The sequence below is a fragment of the Psittacula echo genome (genome assembly GCF_963264785.1).
Source record: "Psittacula echo genome assembly, chromosome: 7".
Classification (NCBI taxonomy): Eukaryota; Metazoa; Chordata; class Aves; order Psittaciformes; family Psittacidae; genus Psittacula; species Psittacula echo.
In genome coordinates, this window is record NC_137740.1 from 16,682,279 (window position 1) to 16,701,065 (window position 18,787).

Consider the following 18,787-nt stretch of genomic DNA (forward strand, 5'->3'; position numbering starts at 1 on the left):
TTTGGTCTTTTACTGTAGCATGTGTTTTCCCTCCATCTGCCAGAGATAAATTATGCCTTTACACATTTTCTTTTAAATTGGAAAGATATGAACATATATAGTTTTGGTTTCTTCCTCTTTTGCATGCATACTTTTTACCTTCCCTTGAGAATGGAAACTTGCACTTAGAAACAAGTATGGTCCCCACCTCTCTCTTCCCCTCAGTGTAACTTCATTCTGTTATGATCTCTGAGCTCTGCTTGAAAACAAGCTCTCACTGCTGGAGCATGAAATGAGCCTTGATGAGGAGCAACTTTTACCCAGGTTTAGCACCCTGCAACTTATTTTCATGAGGAAATACTCACTGTCAGTATTGTTTGGGCAACTCTTTCCACAGGCAGTGAGAGCTAAAACAAAAGAACTCTCTTACCCATCCAAAACTTCTTGGACAACACCAACAGCCTTGTTTTACTTAGAATTGCACTTTTAAGCATAATGAATTTTATCTGAAGCTTTATCTGCTTCTTTGATCTCCCCATCTGCATTTTACAGTTCTATGTGTGCCTGCTTGATTGTATCAGCATAAAGATACCAATGTCTCCAGGATGCAGTTTTACATGTATTACTAGCTTTACTAATATTGAGATTACTGATACTGTTGAAGGCACAAGGGGTTTTTTTAGAATAAGATCTTGTCTCTCCAAGTCCATTACAAGCACATCATATATTGACATGAACTAAGATTTAAAAGCCCCACCACACACAGAACAGCAGCAGCCACAGATCTCTTGGCAGAGCTGCGTCTCATCTCAAATGCAGCCAGCAGGCTAGAAAACACAGCATTCACTGGCTTCTTCTCAGGTGGGTGCAATACTTGGGCAAATGAAGATCCTGAACACCACGGATCAAGGCCAGAAACCTGGACAGCAAGCATTTAAACTGCCAGCAGCACTATAAGGTGCTGACAATACATGCTTGAGTGTCTGGTTTTCTTAAACAAAAACCAGATAGATATGAGATATGTAAGCCAAGCAGCATTTATTTTTGCAGTCATGACTGGACATTTTGAGGAGGTGTAAGCCAGTAACCTTTCAGGGAACTGTTCTTTATTTCATGTAACAGCCTGCAATTGTTGCTGTGTTATCTTCATAAGCAGTTGTCCCTTCTTTTCCTCCCACCCCATCCGATTCTTTGGTTTACACATCCTTCTACTCCTTTTAGTTAGCCCTCCCCTCTGGCTTCATACTGTGACCCTGCCATTACTGTTTGAAGGCAAGTCACCATTCATCAACTCTTTCCTCCCAAAACCCATACAGCTGCCAGCAACGCTAAATTAGAAGCTGTGTGCTCCAGCAGGAGTAGCAGAGCATGGTTTTCCATTGAATTTCTGTGTCTAAGTTGATTGACTTTTTAGCTGTAGCACAAGCACAGGTCATTACTTAAAGACTCTAACAGGGATTTAACTGCAAAACAAGCTTCACAATGAAGTTTATCCTTCAGGCGACAGAAACCAGGCTTCAGTGGAAGATTCCTCCTATTAGGAGTTGAATGAATCTCTATACAATATCTTTTCCTGCTTTTGGAAACATGACTTCTCCCTGCTTCTATAAAGCTGTATAGGAATTTGATATTTTAGAGCTCTGTCAAGTGTTGTTGAAATTTGTTGCCAATTTCATAAGTTAACAGTTACAAAGCATACGCTCTGCTCCATTTCTAAATGAAATCAGACTACTACTTGCCTTGTAACTGTATTTACAAAGAAGTCCACAGCTGTTTACAAAATGCAGTTGCATTTTGATCAAATTATCAATCTTAGCTTTTTCTTAACTCTTTATGAAAAAGCTTTGCTAATAAGTCAGCTGCTTGCATTTGAGTGATCTTAAAGTGCTTGCCATCCTTGTCAGAATTCCTTGCAAAAACTATCTTATACAATAGTGATGTTCACGTTATATATATTGTGTGGTGTCAAAGACCCACAAGGACTTTAATGGGTCAACAGAAAACACAGTCACTTAATATTTGCTTTTCAAGGCCAGATTGCCTTGAATCTTCTTGAAAAGCTTCAAAACTTCAATCTTAGGGGATTGTTGGAAGACAAGGACTTCAATCCAGGAAACTCTCAGATACCGTGAATCATCTGTTCTGCCTACATGTTGCATTTGTTTTGCTTTTGCTGAATTTCACATAATGTACACATAACGTAAGGTTTAACACTTGCTCATTTGTTTCTATGACAAACTCTGAAATGCTGTTGAACAGGATCACATGCGAACAGGTCCTCACCAAGGTACACAGGAACTATCTTGACTACGGGAAATGCAAGCTCACACACTCCACACACAGTTTCATTCGAATTATTGCGTAGTGTTATAAAAAAAAGCTTCCATATTAACCTCACAACCTATTTACTCTTAAACTGAATATTGGCACACCCAGTTCTTACTGCAGCTGGAACTGTTTATTGTAGCACATTTACAATGTTTAAACATTCAGAAAGAACATGTTTAGTGTCCTCCACTTTTGTGCACAGTGTTACACATTATCACACACCGCTACAGGAATGTTGCTCACAAATGTAAGTTATCTAAAATATGCTTTCCTTTGGTTTTCTGTTCTGCTCCCAGAGTGAATAGACTACAGAAAATAAGGCATCCATTAAATGGTATCACAATCAACAAGGTCTATGAACTAAGTTGTGAAAACTGAATGTTTGTAAGATACAATGTCTAAGACAGCAACCGACAGTACCAGGTTATTATGTTGGTAGGAGACATCCAGCTTCTAAAGCATGGAGAGACATGACTCTCAGAGACACATCTTCTGTGTATTTAAATTAGTTTAGACTTCAGGTTTACAGACTTGTGTACCAGAGGAAGATTTCAAATAAAAAAATAGAAAGTGCTTTTGTCTGACTTTTCTTTTAAAAATGTAAGGTCGGCACACTGCGAAGCTGAAGACTGTAACTGATCCTACCCAGCTTTGGGTATAGGAGAACATCTACATTTCTCCCCGCAACTCACCCCTCAGGTTCTGGCCTGTCATACCCATAGCCTCTCTGAGAAGAGACTGCTACTTACATCAAGTGGTACTTATGCTTATAAAAATACTTGGTTTATGCTCTCAGCTGTATTGAAATGGGTTGTGCATCCATTCACTGTAATGTCTCCAGAACCAAATTACACCAGACTTTATAGCTTTAGTTTATTTGTACTATGAGTGCAGATAAACAAAAGATGCTGAGAGCTCTAGAGTGAGCTTTCATTCATTCAGTGATGGGTCAGCCACAGCCAGATAAAGCCTGCAGTACTGAGGGCTAGGTTGATGTTCAAAGTTGTGGTTGTCTAGCACTATTTCTACTTATTATTGAAAGTTACTGCATTTCTAGTCTACTCACATAATCTAGCCAAGTCTCTGAACACAAGACAGCTTTTTAATGCCCTCTGCGCAATTTAACTGAGGAAACAAATAGAACAAAGCTAATAAAAAAACAACCCCCAAAACCCCTGAACTAGTAATGACAGTGCCTAATCAGAAAGTTTATCATAAGCTTCTGCCACAGGCTTACACTGTTTTTAGAGAAGAGCAAATTCAGGCTTTAGGTATAAGGTTTTCCACAAGCTCCACTTTACAGTTCTTGCAATATGTGCTCCTTTAAAGCCTCCATGATACATTCCCACAATCCACTACACATGTTCACTACAACCTGTACAGGAGAGGGAGAAAAGTTGTCAGGTACATGCATCAAAATAACAGTTTCATCATACAAAAAACCTTAAAAATAACTCTGAACTATTTAATTACTAATTTGACATACCCTGATCAGAAACTGCTATGAATCACCATAAAACATTTTGAACATGTGAAAGAATTGAGCCTTGTATGTCCTGTAGGACCATGTGACTAATTAAGGAGCAGAAGCCATAATGCAACATCAAGATACGTACTTCTTCCTACAGATCATTTGTTTTAAAGTCAAACCAGACAGCCACAATAATAGAGCTAATGGAGCAATGTCCAGTATTTGCGGGCAACTGCAAAGTCAGCCCCTGATCTAGCTTCTAGAGAAAGAAACGCACTATTTCCAGACAAAAAACCAGTCTGTAGCATTAGCATGCATGGTATGAAGCATGCATGTGGATCAAGACATGGCACCAGGATAAAACAGTTGAAGAGCAGGTAACCCATTTAGGAAACAAGGCTCTGAAATGTGGCACTTAAATGCCTGCAGCTCTGAGCCCACAGCCGGCAGCTGCTGGCTGCCCAATACTCCTGAAGAACAACTTGCTTGAGAGTACCCAAGTTTTCCTCTTTGAATGCTCTTCTAGAGGTCAATTCCCTGACTTACAGTCAGTGGGAGAAGTATATCCCCACCTTGTCCTGCCTCATGTTGGGTTTCTTGCCCGGTTAAACTGAGGTGTGTGCAGAAAAGGAAATATTAACATTTCTGTGCCCTTTACCCAGGCGCAAGATGCCCTGCTGTGCTTCATCCCACACTTTCATCTCCAGTAAGGCTCTGTTTTCTCCCTGTTCTGAAATATATCCCCATCTCGTCCCCTACATAAATATAATCTATCTGGCATATAGCAAGGAGCATATAGAGCACACCAGAAGAGCCCAAGGAGCTGCAAATGTCTTTGATCTTTTTAACCAAGCTGCAAATATTTTAAGGCTCCCCCACCAAAGGACCATTCAACAAGCAAAACTCAGAGTTGCTGCCAGCCAGGTTAAATATAAACCATGTATCCTGCAATCAGTATTCTTGAAGAAACAAAGCTTCAAATAACTGAAGCATTAAGCTCTCCATAGTGGAAGTTAGGCAACACTTTTCCAGGTGCTATGATACTATCATAAACTGCATGCTGTCCTAAAATCTTGGCAAGCTTTTCTCCCTAAGCTTCAGGCCTGATACCATTTGAGTTAGGACACCTTACTGTGCAAAGCATCATTAAAAAGTGGGTAAGAAGACACTGAACGAGTACTGTCTATTGCAGTGAGTACAGGCAATGTTAATGCTTGCACATTACACATATGGGGTTCCCAAGCTACTGTGTATACTGTCTTAACTTTCTGTACTGTTTTTCATATTAAGTGATCCTTAATTTACAAGTTTCCTCACCTCTCCTAAGGAGTCTTTTGGCTGCAGACATTTTGCTAAAGTGCTCCATTCTAAAGTTTTAGAAATAGTTTAGGATTTTTATGTTGGGGGGATGGAGGGTTTCCCCCACACACACCAAAAAAATTAAGTGCTCTTCATAAATAACAGGGACACGTTGTGGCATGCTGCCTTTGCATATACCTTAATGTATAATTTTAATACAGGTACATACCATTGCAACAACAGAAGAGGGATGCAGAGCTCTCCTCCTCTAACCTGTACCTGCCAGAGTTTGGTAAGTCTTTGCACTGTGATATAAATCTCTGAAGTTCTGTCTCTGGAAAGCCATCTTGCTGGTAGTGCTAGAAATTGATATTTAGTTAAACCTTTGACAAGGCTAAAACATAAAATAACCCAGATCATCCCCAGACCACTTTTCAGACATTGTTCAAGTCTGAAATTAGAAGATTAACAGAACTGAATACGAAATTACTGCTTTTTAGCAGGTATTTAGCTTGCATTGGAGCTGGAAATCAGATAGAATTGTAAGAAAACTGAAGGAGGAAGAGATTTCAAGCCTCTCATCATCACTTTACACCCTCTAAAGCAGCCATTGTATTTATCTTTTATATTGGCATGCACTGCAAGTCACAATATTGAGGGGGATGAGAGTCTTGCTAGCACCAATCTTTCATTTTTATTCCAAAGAGTCCATGCTTACCTTGACAGTTTCATATGTATCTGTAATGAGTGCAATGAAGAGACTCAGCACCATATAGATGAACAGACTGATGAAGGAGTAGAGGTAGATCCTACTGAATAACCAAACCAAGTAACTTTTCTGCTGCATTTTTGCAAAGGTAGCAAACATGTCATCTCCATTGATCAGTGAAAAAAGGCATTCAGAAACCGTGTTCAGAGAGCGAAACTAGAGAGGAGGGAAGAAGGCAAGCACATCCATCACTGCTTTATTTGGATCCAAAGGCTCTACATAGGGTGAAGAAAATGCACAGCTGATGACCTGCTGCCTTGGATCTCTTTGTACACTCAAGAGTACGACAAGGTGCAAACAGTAAAACATTTGATGAGTGAACAATGTTTGGCACCTCCTGCACATATGCACATTCAATTCAGATAAGCCAATTTCACTTTTAAAAGTGACAAGGACAAAGTCTCCAAAGCTTAAGTCTGACACTGGTGTTCTGCAATATGAAAATTATTTCTCAAAATACCAACATGTGATTGGGAGTCACAGGAGCTTCCACTTCTGACTCAGAGCTTTCATAACTCAAGGAAAGTCTGATTGAGTCATGGAAGTCAGACTCCTCAAACAGAGCAACATCATGTTGAGGATGCACTATTTTTATGTTAAGGGAAGCCTTGACATGGAAACCTAGAAGACAACAGCAGTAAGCTCTCATTTGTTTGGAATCCATTCTGTTAATTCAAGTTGACTTTTTCATGGTAAGTATATTACCTTCACATGGTACGGTCCCAGCACAATCCATCCACAGAAACAGTAGCCCAAGTAGATCATAGCAGCACAACAGCAGAACCTCATCACATTGGGTAATGCTGCTCGCAGTGTTAGGATAAGAAGCTGCACAGAGAAATGCAAACAGTTAGAATTCAACCAGGCATTTCTTCCAGCCCTCTTATAGCAACAAACAGAATAAATACCAACAGCACGAAGATCCCAGAAGATCCTTACATTATACTTCTGAAAGAAACCTAGGTAGCGAATGACTCCAAGCCACACAAGCATAGTCGATGTTCCGAGAAGTATGCTACACACATCATAACTTGTCAGACTCTAAAAAAAAAAAAGGGAAAATAAATAAAATATATCTACATAAAGTATTATAACAACTAAATTTAGAACAACAGGTTCTAAATTGCAACTTTTGTTACTAGAAAGATCTGTTAAGAAAGATAATTTATCTTAGCAGCCTCTCCCGTTAAAATTTAGTTTGGGGCAACATGCATTAGAGAGCTGAAGTCCCACCAGAGAGGAAGGGCACTTTCAAGTGTAACTCATTTCACATACCTTTACATATGGCTGTTTGTAAAATAGATCCTGACAAGACAAGCTTCATTTGCAGGGCCAACAGCGCAGCAGCATGGTGGGTTCAGAGGCACCCCCTCTGTACATGGCTTACTAAGAGCTTCAGAGTGGCACTGCTAACATTTTTATGCTGCTTCCAGGCCTGCAGTAACTGCTTCTGGAATATGCATTGGCAGATTCCCCAGAGCAGCTTGGGAATCTCTCCACTGTATCCCAATGGACAGTGTAGATGTGACTTTAGAACAGCAGAGCATAGAAGGTTCTTCCAGTATGCAGGCAAAGCAGGTTTGTGTAACCTTATCTAGGTGTTCCTGCTCTGGCAGGGGGATTGGACTAGATGATCTTTTGAGGTCCCTTCCAATCTCTAACATACTGTGATACTGTGATACTGTGAAATAGCATGACTTGTCACCAGAGCTCAGATAAGTACTAAGGAGGACCTTGTGAGGTAGCCAGGAACTGTGAGGCATAGAAAGTTTCAAGGAGAAGACTAATCACCTTCTAATTAATTCTAACCAGGACTTCATTTATATTTTATTGGCACTTCATTACCTTTTTCCACCTATACATCCTGGCCTGTTTTTGTCCAAGTTAGCATATACCCTGTTCCCTGAATTGCAGCTCTACTCTGAAATGGTTCATGACAACTTACTGAATAAGAATTTTTCTCTATTTTATGGTTTTATTCCGCTAAGAGTTTTCTAATTTTTTATATTACCATAATTCATTTACAGCTTGACAAAACACAAATTTAGGTTACTTTAATATGAACTTATTATTCAGCCACTAAGTGACATGGAATGAGATCTTGTTTTTATGGTCTGCAAGGCTTGCAAAATGAAGTGAAATGTACCAATAGAGAAGAATTTTAGTAAAATACTCTCTTATAATAGAAACATATAGAAATAAATGTATTTATAAGTTACTAGAATTCCAAATATAAGATCTTACTCCAACCATGTTCTTGTCTTTGTTTCTGTTGAAGCAGGATGAAGCTATCTCTTAGCCAACTTCCTCACAGCTTCTTCCTACTCTTAACAACTGAGTTTATAGTTCCTAAGGCAAGATAGGGCAGTTTGTACAGGGCATTTAGGATAGTCAAGCTGTCACCAGATGGATTTCAGGCCCATCCTTTCATCACTACTGTCCAAAGTCTGCTGTGTTGCAATGTCACACTTCAAAGTCTGCTAGAGATTTGGTGAACAACAACATTAGCTAAATATTAGAGTGCTTCAGGATTGCATATTGTAATAACTTTTCTCCCCTAATTCTGGTTCACATGGTATGTTTTTAAAAGTTGGCCTTTTTTTTTTCATTATCAAGTTTATCTTAGAATATTTTAGGCCTAGCTCCTGGCTGTGGCTGACTGTTCCATACGTGCTGGAAACCAGAAGCTGGGAAAGCAGCAAACTGGTGTTTAAAGAGAGAGTCTCTGTGCTGGTTAAACACTTGTTAAATAGGGAACAGAAAGTTAAATGCTAAATTAAAATAAAAATAAATAAATCATCAAATAAGCAAATATAAGTGGTCTTAAATGGGCAAGAGAGAAAGTCAACAGTCTCAGACTTCCAGAGATGAAGTTAATTTTATTTCTTGGTGTCACAAAGAAGCAAAGGTAATTAAAACTAAAATATCTAGAGATAATCAGAATTTTTCTAATCTCTCAACTAGAAACAACACATCCCAGTTACAATTGCAGAGGAGAAGATGGGATTTTAAAACTTCATGCCACTACAGGATGAAGCTCAGCCAGCCTAAAGTCCTCTGACAGATTTAAACCTAACTGGGAGAGCAACAATCAGTTTTGCTTCTACCTGACAGTGTAAAAACCTCACCTTAGCTTGTATCTCCATCTTCAGAGTTGATCCAACAATAGTTAAGACATCACTGACCATAATCATGATGTACCATCCATTGACAAATTCCATTTGATCACTGAAAGATACTTCTTTCTTATAATAATATAGGAAAAAGCTTACAAATTCCTAGGGGAAAAGAGGAAAGAAAAAGGTTAATCAGACTTACACAAGACATGAAGGCTTTCCAAGAAAAGAGTTATACCCACCCTTTGGAGCTGAATTCCTTTAACCACTGATCGTGTGCAAAGGATCAGTGAAGCCAGACAAGTCAATATAACAAAAGCATCAAAGATCATCATGTAATGAGTGTTCTTCTGTACTGCAAGAACAAAAATGTACATATATATTCATAGTCAGATGCATTTCGTCTTGTTGATCATCTTGAATATTGAAATAAGAATCAAGTTTCAATGTTGACTTTATTTATACAATTTAATTAAGAAAAATGTTAACATTTTTCCCCAAAAAGTTTATCTATCTGACGTATTTTCATGAGACACAAGTGCATCTGCACCATGGATACCACCACTTTAGTTTATTTAGGAAGGCTGATACCACCTCAAAAGTATACCAGAGAGACAGCGCTTCTTCCAGCCCCGCAGAATTTGAGGTGGGAGTTGTCCGTTTTACAAGCACGGGAATGGCCTCTGGAGTGACGGAACGTGTCAAAAAAAAATCCCAGGAACTTTGTGTCTTCTCTTCCAGACCAGTACTTGACTATCAGATGGGTTTTCTGTCCTAGAGCAGCACAGATAATTTGCACTGCTGCCCAGCTGGCCAAGACTAGCATTGAGCTAGACTTCAGTTCTCCATCTCTTATGTTACTAAAATTCACAGTCTTGATCAACTAAAATAGAGCTGGTGCAAAATTTGGCAACTAGACCCCCTTTTTTACACCTATGATACAGCTGAAACTCAATGAGACAATATACATTTTTAATGCTAAAGAGTGATTGAGAAAAACAATTGAAATAAATTCATGCTAAATTTTCAAGACAAGCAATTCTCCAAAATGCTGTAATGAAGTTCTAGTTGACTTCACAAACTGCACTACTCAGAAAAAGCACACCTTCTTCTTACTTATACCAAAGTCACTGACAGATGCCATTTAAAGGGTTATGAAGAGCACCAACACATTGCCATTTAAACTGGGTTTGCAGTGTAGTCCAGAACAGCAACAACTTGTTATTGTCCCATTGTAATCATTACCTTTATATTCTTCCTTGGCTTTAAGAAAATAATACAGGGTACTCCAGGAGATGATTTTGAAAACTGTTATAGAGGCAATCTACACAGGTATCAGATGTGGATTATTACAGAAGCGTGGTGTCAAAACCTGCTTGTGCTGCTGCACTAGCAATCTGTTAGAGGTAGCATGCCATCTGGTGTGCATTTGTAACACGGCAGCTAGCAAAGTTCATAAACAGTGTGTAGTGAAACATGCATTCGCCTAAGTGGAGTGTTTTGTCCTCTGTAACGCATTTCATTAAATTCCTCCAAATTTATGCCAATCTGGATCTTTAAAATAAACCCCCCAAACTTCTCTTTTTTCACTACCAGCTTTTAATTTCCTGGTGTAGGCACAGCAAAAGCGAAAGTGGCCAAGTAGAAAAATGGACCTGATTCATCCTATTGCTTAATTCAGCAAAATATAAAAAATAAGTGGAATTTAAAGTCTTGGAAAACTTCCGACTTTCAAAGAGATTATTTTCTCTAATCAAAAGAGATCTCAGGCAATGTTTTGACCAGACCCAATAGCTGCCAAAAAGGGATGCTCTTGTGAGTAAGTATTTAATATGATTTACCCATACTGTGCATCTCCGTACACCAGAACACAAGCCAAACAACATTTAAGCGCCAATCGAAGTGTTTCTAGCCATTCCACTCTAGCAAGCCATATCAAGAGCTTCCTTATCTTTCCTGGGCTACGTCCTGAAATAAGAGTGAATCGTTTCTACTTTCCAACACTATCATGTGTCCTTCTGTTGCCTAGCGCTAGAACAGTTCACAGCCTACCTTAAGCAACGAAGAGCATAAATTCAGTAGCCAAAGCTAGAAGGATGCACAGTGAGGTGTGGGAAAATTTTGGTTTGACACTATCAAAGGTGCAAGGTTGGAGAACTGCTAAGGAAAGTAATGGTATGGCTGGTTCCTAGGGTTTCAGATCAGAGGTTGAAGAACAGTATCTTAGAAAATCAGGATTTAGAGCCAAGCCACTAGAAAATGTCTGTCAATAGTGCCTCATCTTTTAACAAAAGAAGAGTTTAACAAGCATTGTGCTAGTGTGGCGAAAATTTAACATGAAAATTTGAATGTATTTATGTCACTTACTTGATCCAGAAACGTGCCAGTCTTTACATTCCCTGATCTCTATGTCATTGTCTAGGCTTATTTTGATTCTTCCACTGTGTGCTTTGTTATCAAACACTATCTGTATTAACAAAACAAACAAATTAAAAAAAGCATGTCTTTTTAAAGTCAAACCATTACGTATGTAGCACACTGTAAGCTAAGCCTGCATAATGGTTTAGAATAATGCTCCTAGGGGAGAAGTTACAAAATGTATTCAAGCCTAACGCAATTCCAGTTTATTCAAATAAATGCTGTCAAAGTGAAAAACAAACCTAGTGAACAATATAATTGCCATAAATTGCTTGATCAACTAGATACTACATGAAATTCTTTTAAACTACAGACTCATTCCTCTATGATCTGAAAACAACCTTTTATAGAAGCATCTCTCTAAAGGGAAGAGGTTTATGCTTTCATTATACTTCAGATGGATTAGAGCACAAAAGGCTGTAAGCCAAAAAAGTGCTTCAGGACCATGTCACGGGCACTCAAAGCTTAACTTTGCACAGTGACAACCAGCAGTATTTACAGGGTACACTAACGCATGACAGAGTAATCCAGACACCAGTGTGGACCAGTCAGTGGTGCCCAACACTTCAGAAAGCACCTGCACTGACTGTATATGGTAAATCAGCAGGAATGATTTCTCATTTTGAACAGAAAGACACGTGGCAGGCTTCCACCTACCCTCAGAGTGAAATCATAACAGTCAGGGAGCTCATGGTGACGAACAGTCTGGAGGTTGATTGCCTTCAGATTGAACTTGAGCTGCACCATCACCAGTCTGCAATAGAGCTCCGTATTAGCTTTTCACAGGGAAAATGCACAAATACCCCAATACAGGAGGAGCTGCTTCCCCCTCACCTGTGGAAATCCAGAGTGAAATTCAAATTGTGCTTTCCCACTGTTGTGTTGTCTAATGGTATCATTGGCTCAATGTACAAGCAGTCTGCAACGGATAAGGACTCAAAACAACATCTCATGGGTTATCACGCCCTTTTTACTGTAATCTGCCATTCCCACTCCTGAGGCTGTAAAGAGCTGATGACTATAGCAGACAAGATAGTATGCTTAAGCGAGGGGTCATTTAGGAAGCCGGTTGACAAATACGTTGGCTTCCCTGAACACTATCCAAGTTATTAATCATGAATTCACAGGGAGTGCTCCTGAAATTAGCCCAAAATACTTGTGTTAGGTAGCCATCAGTGCCAACAGCTCATCACTTGGTCTGTGGCAGTAGACTAAAAGACCGTTACCTTGGAGGGCTAGAGGTTAGTTACACAGTAGTTTTCTTACCAGTTTTGGCTGGTAATAAGTTCAATACAGATCATGTGACAGGACTACACAGTACTGTGAGGGGGTTTTAAGAATTTATCACAAATGTAGGGTCCCCCCCCACAAAGAACTGATAGAATAGATGAGGTTCATCACCAGTCACAATCTCTGGGTCTATATCAAAGGTGTCATTTCCAGGAGAGATGATTCCTCGTTTGTAGAACTGCTGACAGAGGGCCAGAGCTGTCTCTTCTACTCCCTTCTTCTCATAAGCATGGTTTCCAACAGAGATGTTGGGCAGCTGTAAGTACTAAAGTTCAGAACAAACAGACAAACCAACTTAGATGGCACCAAAACTGTTAGTCTGAAAAAAACCCAACCAACCAGGAAACAACCCAGAAGTGTTTGGATCTGTGCCATAACCCATTTTTTTCATTTAAAATGCCATCTAAAGATCTTGGAAACCTACCCCACACTACAGCTGAGTTCTCAAATACTTTAAGGTATTTGACCAAAAAAGTAAGTGCAGGATTTTGATCTAAATTTTTCTCTTTGCAACCCTTACTAGAAAGTCTAATTTGATACTTGCAAAGAACTCTGGCTCAAATCCAAGGACTGCACATTTAGTGCAGAAGTAGTATGCTGATTAGCTTTAAGAATGTTGCCACAGTACAATGCTCTGGCAGTGACAGAAAACCTAAATGAGTCAACACTCTAGTCTTAAGCAACAGGCACAGAAGTCGTTTCAGGCACCATCAGGGAAGGTGGAAGAAGGTACCCAGGTAAAGAGTATATATATTGTATATATTGCAGCAACAGTCCTTACCTGGTTTATTGCAAAGAATATCTGGTCATAGACATCTGTTTGTGTGTACACAGCATAGGTATCATCCATTCTGTCCATGTATCCTTTCAAGAAGAGATGTTTGAATGCAACAGTATTCTCTTCTTTGAAGGCAACCACCATTTGATTGCTCAGTCCAAAAACTACCAGCTGAAAAATACATTTATATTTCCTGTTCAAAGACAAAGTTGGCTTCTGGATTAGCATATGAATCCTGTCCTACAAACAGCCACTCTTTTGTCACACTGGTAGACATGGCAGTTACAGGCAGACTACTCCATTTCACTGCCACTCAAAAGAAAGCTTGACTTTAAGGAAACAATGGGTTTCAAGAATGTCCCTTTAACACATTTACCAGCATCTTGGCCAAGCACTTGCATTTTTACAAAGAAAAGGATACCATCTCAAATTCAAGCTACCTATATACTGTTACATGTGGTTTGTTAGTTCAGCCTGACATTAATATGACTTGCCTTGGGGAATATCAGTGTTCTTCAGGCAAAAAGGCAGGACAGGACTTAGCCAGACCCTGCTTTGAAGTCCTTACTCCAGCACACAAAAGGCAAATTGAGGACCGAAAAACAAGCATTTCTTCCTCAGGTTTCAGTGAAAGGTGCTTTGAGAATAACAGATCGAAACTGTGCTTGTAACAGCATAACCTCTAACAAACTAATATAACAAATATATTCCAACAAATAATAGCATAAACCCCTGCTTGCTACTATCCAGGTTGGAAAAGTTTTCTAGAATGTGATATATTGTTTGTGGGAGCTCACAATTTTCTTCATTGACTATTGTTTCAAATCTAGTGCCAAGAGCATTGTGAAAAAACTCATCAGAGATAAGTCCGAATCAGTAGTCTACAGATAAGTTTTATGGCCATGATGCAAAATGGATATGTAGATTTTGATAAGGATAACTTAGTTACAGAAATACTAAAATGCTCTGTGGGCAAGCTCCGTGTGCTGGGCACAAGGAATACACCAGCAAATCAACAGTACTTAAGACTGAATTACCTACAGGCAGTTTCTTTTTCTGAAAACGCTAAATCAGCACTAGTTTCTTTCTTATTTAGGTTCTCCCACCATCAAATTTTATTTCTAGTTGCAAAATGGGACAGATGACAAGCAGAGGATGATGATACATTTAAAACTGAACCAGAAAGGAAGCGATACAAACACAATGCCAGATGTATAGCAGGAGAACTATCATTTCTGCAGTTTGTCCCATCAGTCATGCAACCATGGAAAACATTCTTCACTATGCTTGTATTGTCATGGCACCAACACCACCATAAAGGTAAATCACGTGTGGGAAACTCCGAAGGATCATCATCTCAGGCACTGGAGAGGTTTTGTGAAAGATCTTCTTCCTCCTTAACCACAAAACCTTGGGACAAACAATTGCCTACAAAATCTACAAAAATCTACAAAAATCTACAAAAGTAGATGAATGTGTTATTTGAAATCTATGGTGCAAGGCTGAGTGACAGGAAGAGTGGAACAGAATTTCTGGGGTTTTTCAATACAAGAGTTTGTATACAGTACACAAGATAGAAGCAAACATGGTAAAAAAGACAACAGTTTCAGTTCTTATAACCGTGACATTGAAACATGAACAACTCTTCCTTCCCTCAAACACTCACAGAGAAGAAGTTATTGGGGGAACAGACACCATCCTTTGGGGTGAGAAAAAAAAATAAAGTAAGAAGTCAAATTGAGCCCTTAAACGTGGTTCCTTTCATCTTTACTCTTAGGAAAGCTATTTTTTCAGTCAATAGTTTTAGGAGAAAATTACAACATAGAATTATTGAATCATTGAATCATAGAATCAAAGAATAGTTAGGGTTGGAAAGGACCTTAAGATCATCTAGTTCCAACCCCTCTGCCATGGGCAGGGATGCCTCACACTAGATCTAAGCTACATATATGCAACTAAGACAGTTTTGCAGTCTATCCTCTCCCTTTCTCTGCAACATGCCGTGAATACCATTTGTCCCCTGCACTCATTTGACTTCCCATGGGCTAAGAAGAGTCCCTGCTCCCATAGTTACTCACCTGAACAGTTACCATTGCTATTTTGAGTAGCTGAATCCCAAGTTTCCAAGGTTTCCTGCCCCGGGCCCAGAATTTCTCACATGGGTTCATGAAGAAGAATTTTAACTTCCTTCTGAGCTGGTCTTCCAAAAGCCCCTCCTGTGATATTGACAGGTGTCGTTTGTAGCTGCAAAGGTTTTCATCATCATGGGCACTGCAGCTGCTCACAGCCACTTCAGGATTTTCCATTTCTGAAATGAAGAGAAGCTCATGTCAGTCAGAAAACAGGCAAGCATGAATACAGTAGCATCAGATCAGTCTGCACTGACAACTGGATCCAAAGATGTGTATCTTCTGTGAAAGGCACTTGAACATCGCACTGAATTTAAGACCTTCCTCATAATATTGCACATGTTCTGCAGATCCCTAAGAAAAGTTTGGGCAAGCTCTTAAATTTGCAGATAGACTGACAGGATGTTTATTTAATAGTGGAATTTCTGTGCCTTTGGAATTATGGAGTCACTTGCTAAAAACTTGCTTCCTCTCTTACTTGCCAACTTCATCATATATGCAAGACATCCTGACTCATTTCCTTCTGTGTCCAGAAGAGTACCAAAAGCCTCTCATGAGCATTCAGTCTTCTGGAAAACTTACCTATTTCTGTAGCTAGTAAATCCCCCATCTCCAAGCCCACTGTCCAGTCCTTGAAAGAAATGGAATTTCCAAGACAGGCAGCATTTTTCTTTGACATTAGTATTAGCGCTCTTGGAAATCGGGACCCAACATGCCAAATTGCAATTCAGATAAATTACCTGAGTGCATTAACTTGTCATTTAGCAAGATTATATCTATGTCTTCAGCCATAAAAGACTGAGTGCAAAGCAGTGGTGATCATGAAGCAGACAAAAAGACAAAAGGTGATTGTATCCAAGCATTGTGATTAGCTGAAGAGGCTCATGGTTTAGGTGAGTTTGAGGGGAAAGATTGGAAGATAACCTATAAACACAGTTTGAGATGTTACTCTCCATAGTATTCAACATGTTTAGACGTTAATCTGTTATTAACTTCACTGACTCCCATTTTATAAATGCTTTATAAAGTACCTAAGAGGTAGCCAGGAATGTTTAGTTCAGATAAAAGATTCTTGACATTAAGAGGAGACAGCCTAAGTCATGAATGAATTTAAACATGTTCCATATTGGACAAATCATTTTCAATTTGCATAAGGAAAGTTTCTCATAGAATTTAAACAACAAATCATCACCAAGATGAATTTTCAAAACCGCACAGATCATATCCCCTCTCCTCCAGCAGCCATTGCACACATCAGAACACGAGGCTGTTTTCAGATATGATTCAAAACCTTGAACTTCCCCAGATGTCAGAGAGGGCAAGAAAAGCTCTGAATCAGCAGTTTAACTCTAAGAACAGGCCCATAAAAACAGGCTTAAGACAAAAAAAAATCAGCTCCCGTTTTGCCAGGTCGCCATTGTCCTGCAGGATACGGCATGCCACCGTCCCCACTTGTCTTTCTTACCGCTGATCAATCATTTCCAAGTGAATCCCTGCTCTGATACTGCTATATTCCTGATAACGTACGTGCTTGATTTATAAATAAATACATAAATAAATACATAAATAATACTTCTTGACCTCACGGTACCGGGTTGAGTTGATGTCCCAGGCAAACACAACGCACAGTGTTAGGCGGAGGTAGCCCGGGCCCTTCAGCGGCAGCGCTCGAACCCGGCGGCCACATCCCGTCCCCTCCGCCCCGTCCCAGCAGCGCGGTCGGCACCGTGCCGCCCGCCGCTCCTCCGAGCCGCCACGGACGGCTGAGCAACGCACTTGCAGCCAGCCGGGACTCGCTCAGCCTGTCAGGTCGCGCCGCCGCCGGCCACCGGCGATTCCCCGGGAGCAGCCGCCGCCGGCCTCGCCCGCAGCCCCAGCCACTCTGGCCCGGCGAGCGCTGATTTACCGTGGCATCCCAAAGCCAAGAGCTGGAGGCCGAGGGCACTGCTTCGCGCTTTTAAAGGAGAGGCTGCGGCGTACCGCATACCTGCCGCTGGGGCGTGTCGCTGCCGAGGAGGTCCCGCCGCTCCCTGCCCTCTTGCCGCGCACGCAGAGGGACCGGGGCTGCTGGTGCCGGGGATCGGCCCCGCCGTCACACACACTCCGCCGCTACCGGTTCAGGTCCCCTTTGCTGCCGGCCGGCGCGGCTCCCAGGCGGGCAGGGCTGGGGGCTCCGGCGGCTTTTGCCACCCTGGCCCAGCCCCGGGGGCACGGCTGAGCGCACACGGCGGCTTGTCATCTTCTGCTTCACATCTCCGCGACTGGGGGATCCCCACGGGACATACACTTCTGAAGTATGCCGCCGTAATGCCGCCTCCAGATTTATTAACCTGGGCTTCTGCACCAGGAGGAAAAAAGGTAACGCTTACGTTATCATTAGTTGTGCCCCATCTGTAATAAAAATCCCTCTTCGGGTCACAGAACTGTAGTTACAGAGGGCAGCCAGCGGCACAGTGAGCTAAGTGGAATAACTGACATGCTTGAGTCATTGCACTTACATGCAATTAAGGGATTAAAGTTATTAACTGGACTTCACAGAAACGGTCTCCTGTCCTGGGTCTCGGCCACTTTCATCGCACCGTGGACACGGTCCCCTCGGTGTTGCCGCCTGGCGGGGCAGTGCCCGGGGTAAAACCCGGGTTACGGTAGCTGCGCCCGGTCACCAGCTGCCCAGTTGGTGTTGCAGGAACCCGTGAGAGCGCTGGTGTGAGAGGAAGAGGGGAAATAAGGACAAGGCTAAACCAAAAAGAGTGGGCATTTTAAGAGAGCTGTAGAGAGAGGCATAGCAGGCAGCAAGGATCCTTTCTGTTTGCCGTAAGGAGGGTGGATGGTCCCTGCGCGCCACCAGGGACTAACACTGGGTACTTCACAGAGAGAGATACACTTCGGGGCTCCTGCGTTTTACATCGCAGCAAAGCAAACTAAATTAATCTTATGCGTCAAAAATATGAAAGATGTGGAACACAAATCTTCATATTACCGCATCGCATGGGACCACCTGAACCTCCTTCCCGGCTGGGGACGTTCCCCTGGCAGCTAACGGCGAGGAGACGCCGGGCGGGGAGACGACGGAGGGAGCTGCCGCCTACAGCACCCATGGTGCTCCGCGCTCCACCCAGCCAGGAGGCGGTGAGACCCCGCACATGGCATGCAGGGACGTGTAGTTTTGATCTGAGCAGTCCCGTTCCACCGAGGAACCCCCTATAGCCG

At 41.3% G+C, this 18,787-nt stretch overlaps 1 protein-coding gene across 16 annotated transcripts; it reads right to left on the reverse strand.

The window, feature by feature from the left end:
* Window positions 1-2,409: 2,409 nt before the first annotated feature.
* On the reverse strand, window positions 2,410-18,716 carry MCOLN3 (mucolipin TRP cation channel 3). 16 transcript variants are annotated; one of them, XM_080623010.1, is made up of 16 exons: window positions 18,558-18,663; window positions 18,076-18,278; window positions 17,565-17,912; window positions 15,527-15,756; window positions 13,452-13,619; window positions 12,782-12,935; window positions 12,215-12,299; window positions 12,038-12,134; window positions 11,330-11,429; window positions 9,205-9,317; window positions 8,975-9,124; window positions 6,786-6,887; window positions 6,552-6,674; window positions 5,796-6,002; window positions 5,307-5,436; window positions 2,410-3,682 (listed from the first exon to the last, which is right to left on the reverse strand). In XM_080623010.1, exons 4-16 carry the CDS (start codon window positions 15,752-15,754, stop codon window positions 3,663-3,665), a joined length of 1,677 nt encoding a protein of 558 aa, XP_080479136.1. In that variant the 5' UTR covers window positions 15,755-15,756; window positions 17,565-17,912; window positions 18,076-18,278; window positions 18,558-18,663; the 3' UTR covers window positions 2,410-3,662. The 16 variants fall into 16 exon arrangements, with proteins under 16 accessions (XP_080479136.1, XP_080479135.1, XP_080479137.1 ...); XM_080623009.1 differs by having other exon boundaries at window positions 17,565-17,915; XM_080623011.1 differs by having other exon boundaries at window positions 17,565-17,915; window positions 18,576-18,656.
* Window positions 18,717-18,787: the final 71 nt, after the last annotated feature.

What these genes read in the sequence shown, in the direction of transcription:
- MCOLN3 (XM_080622999.1), bottom strand. Translation starts at nt 18,675, where the DNA reads ATGGGTGCTGTAGGCGGCAGCTCCCTCCGTCGTCTCCCCGCCCGGCGT. An exon ending in GTTTCTTTCAGAAGTATAAT is followed by an intron (nt 6,675 to 6,785) that starts GTAAGGATCTTC and finishes TTCTCTGTGCAG; the next exon opens with CTTCTTATCCTAACACTGCG. An exon ending in ATACATATGAAACTGTCAAG is followed by an intron (nt 5,437 to 5,795) that starts GTAAGCATGGAC and finishes ATCAATTTCTAG; the next exon opens with CACTACCAGCAAGATGGCTT.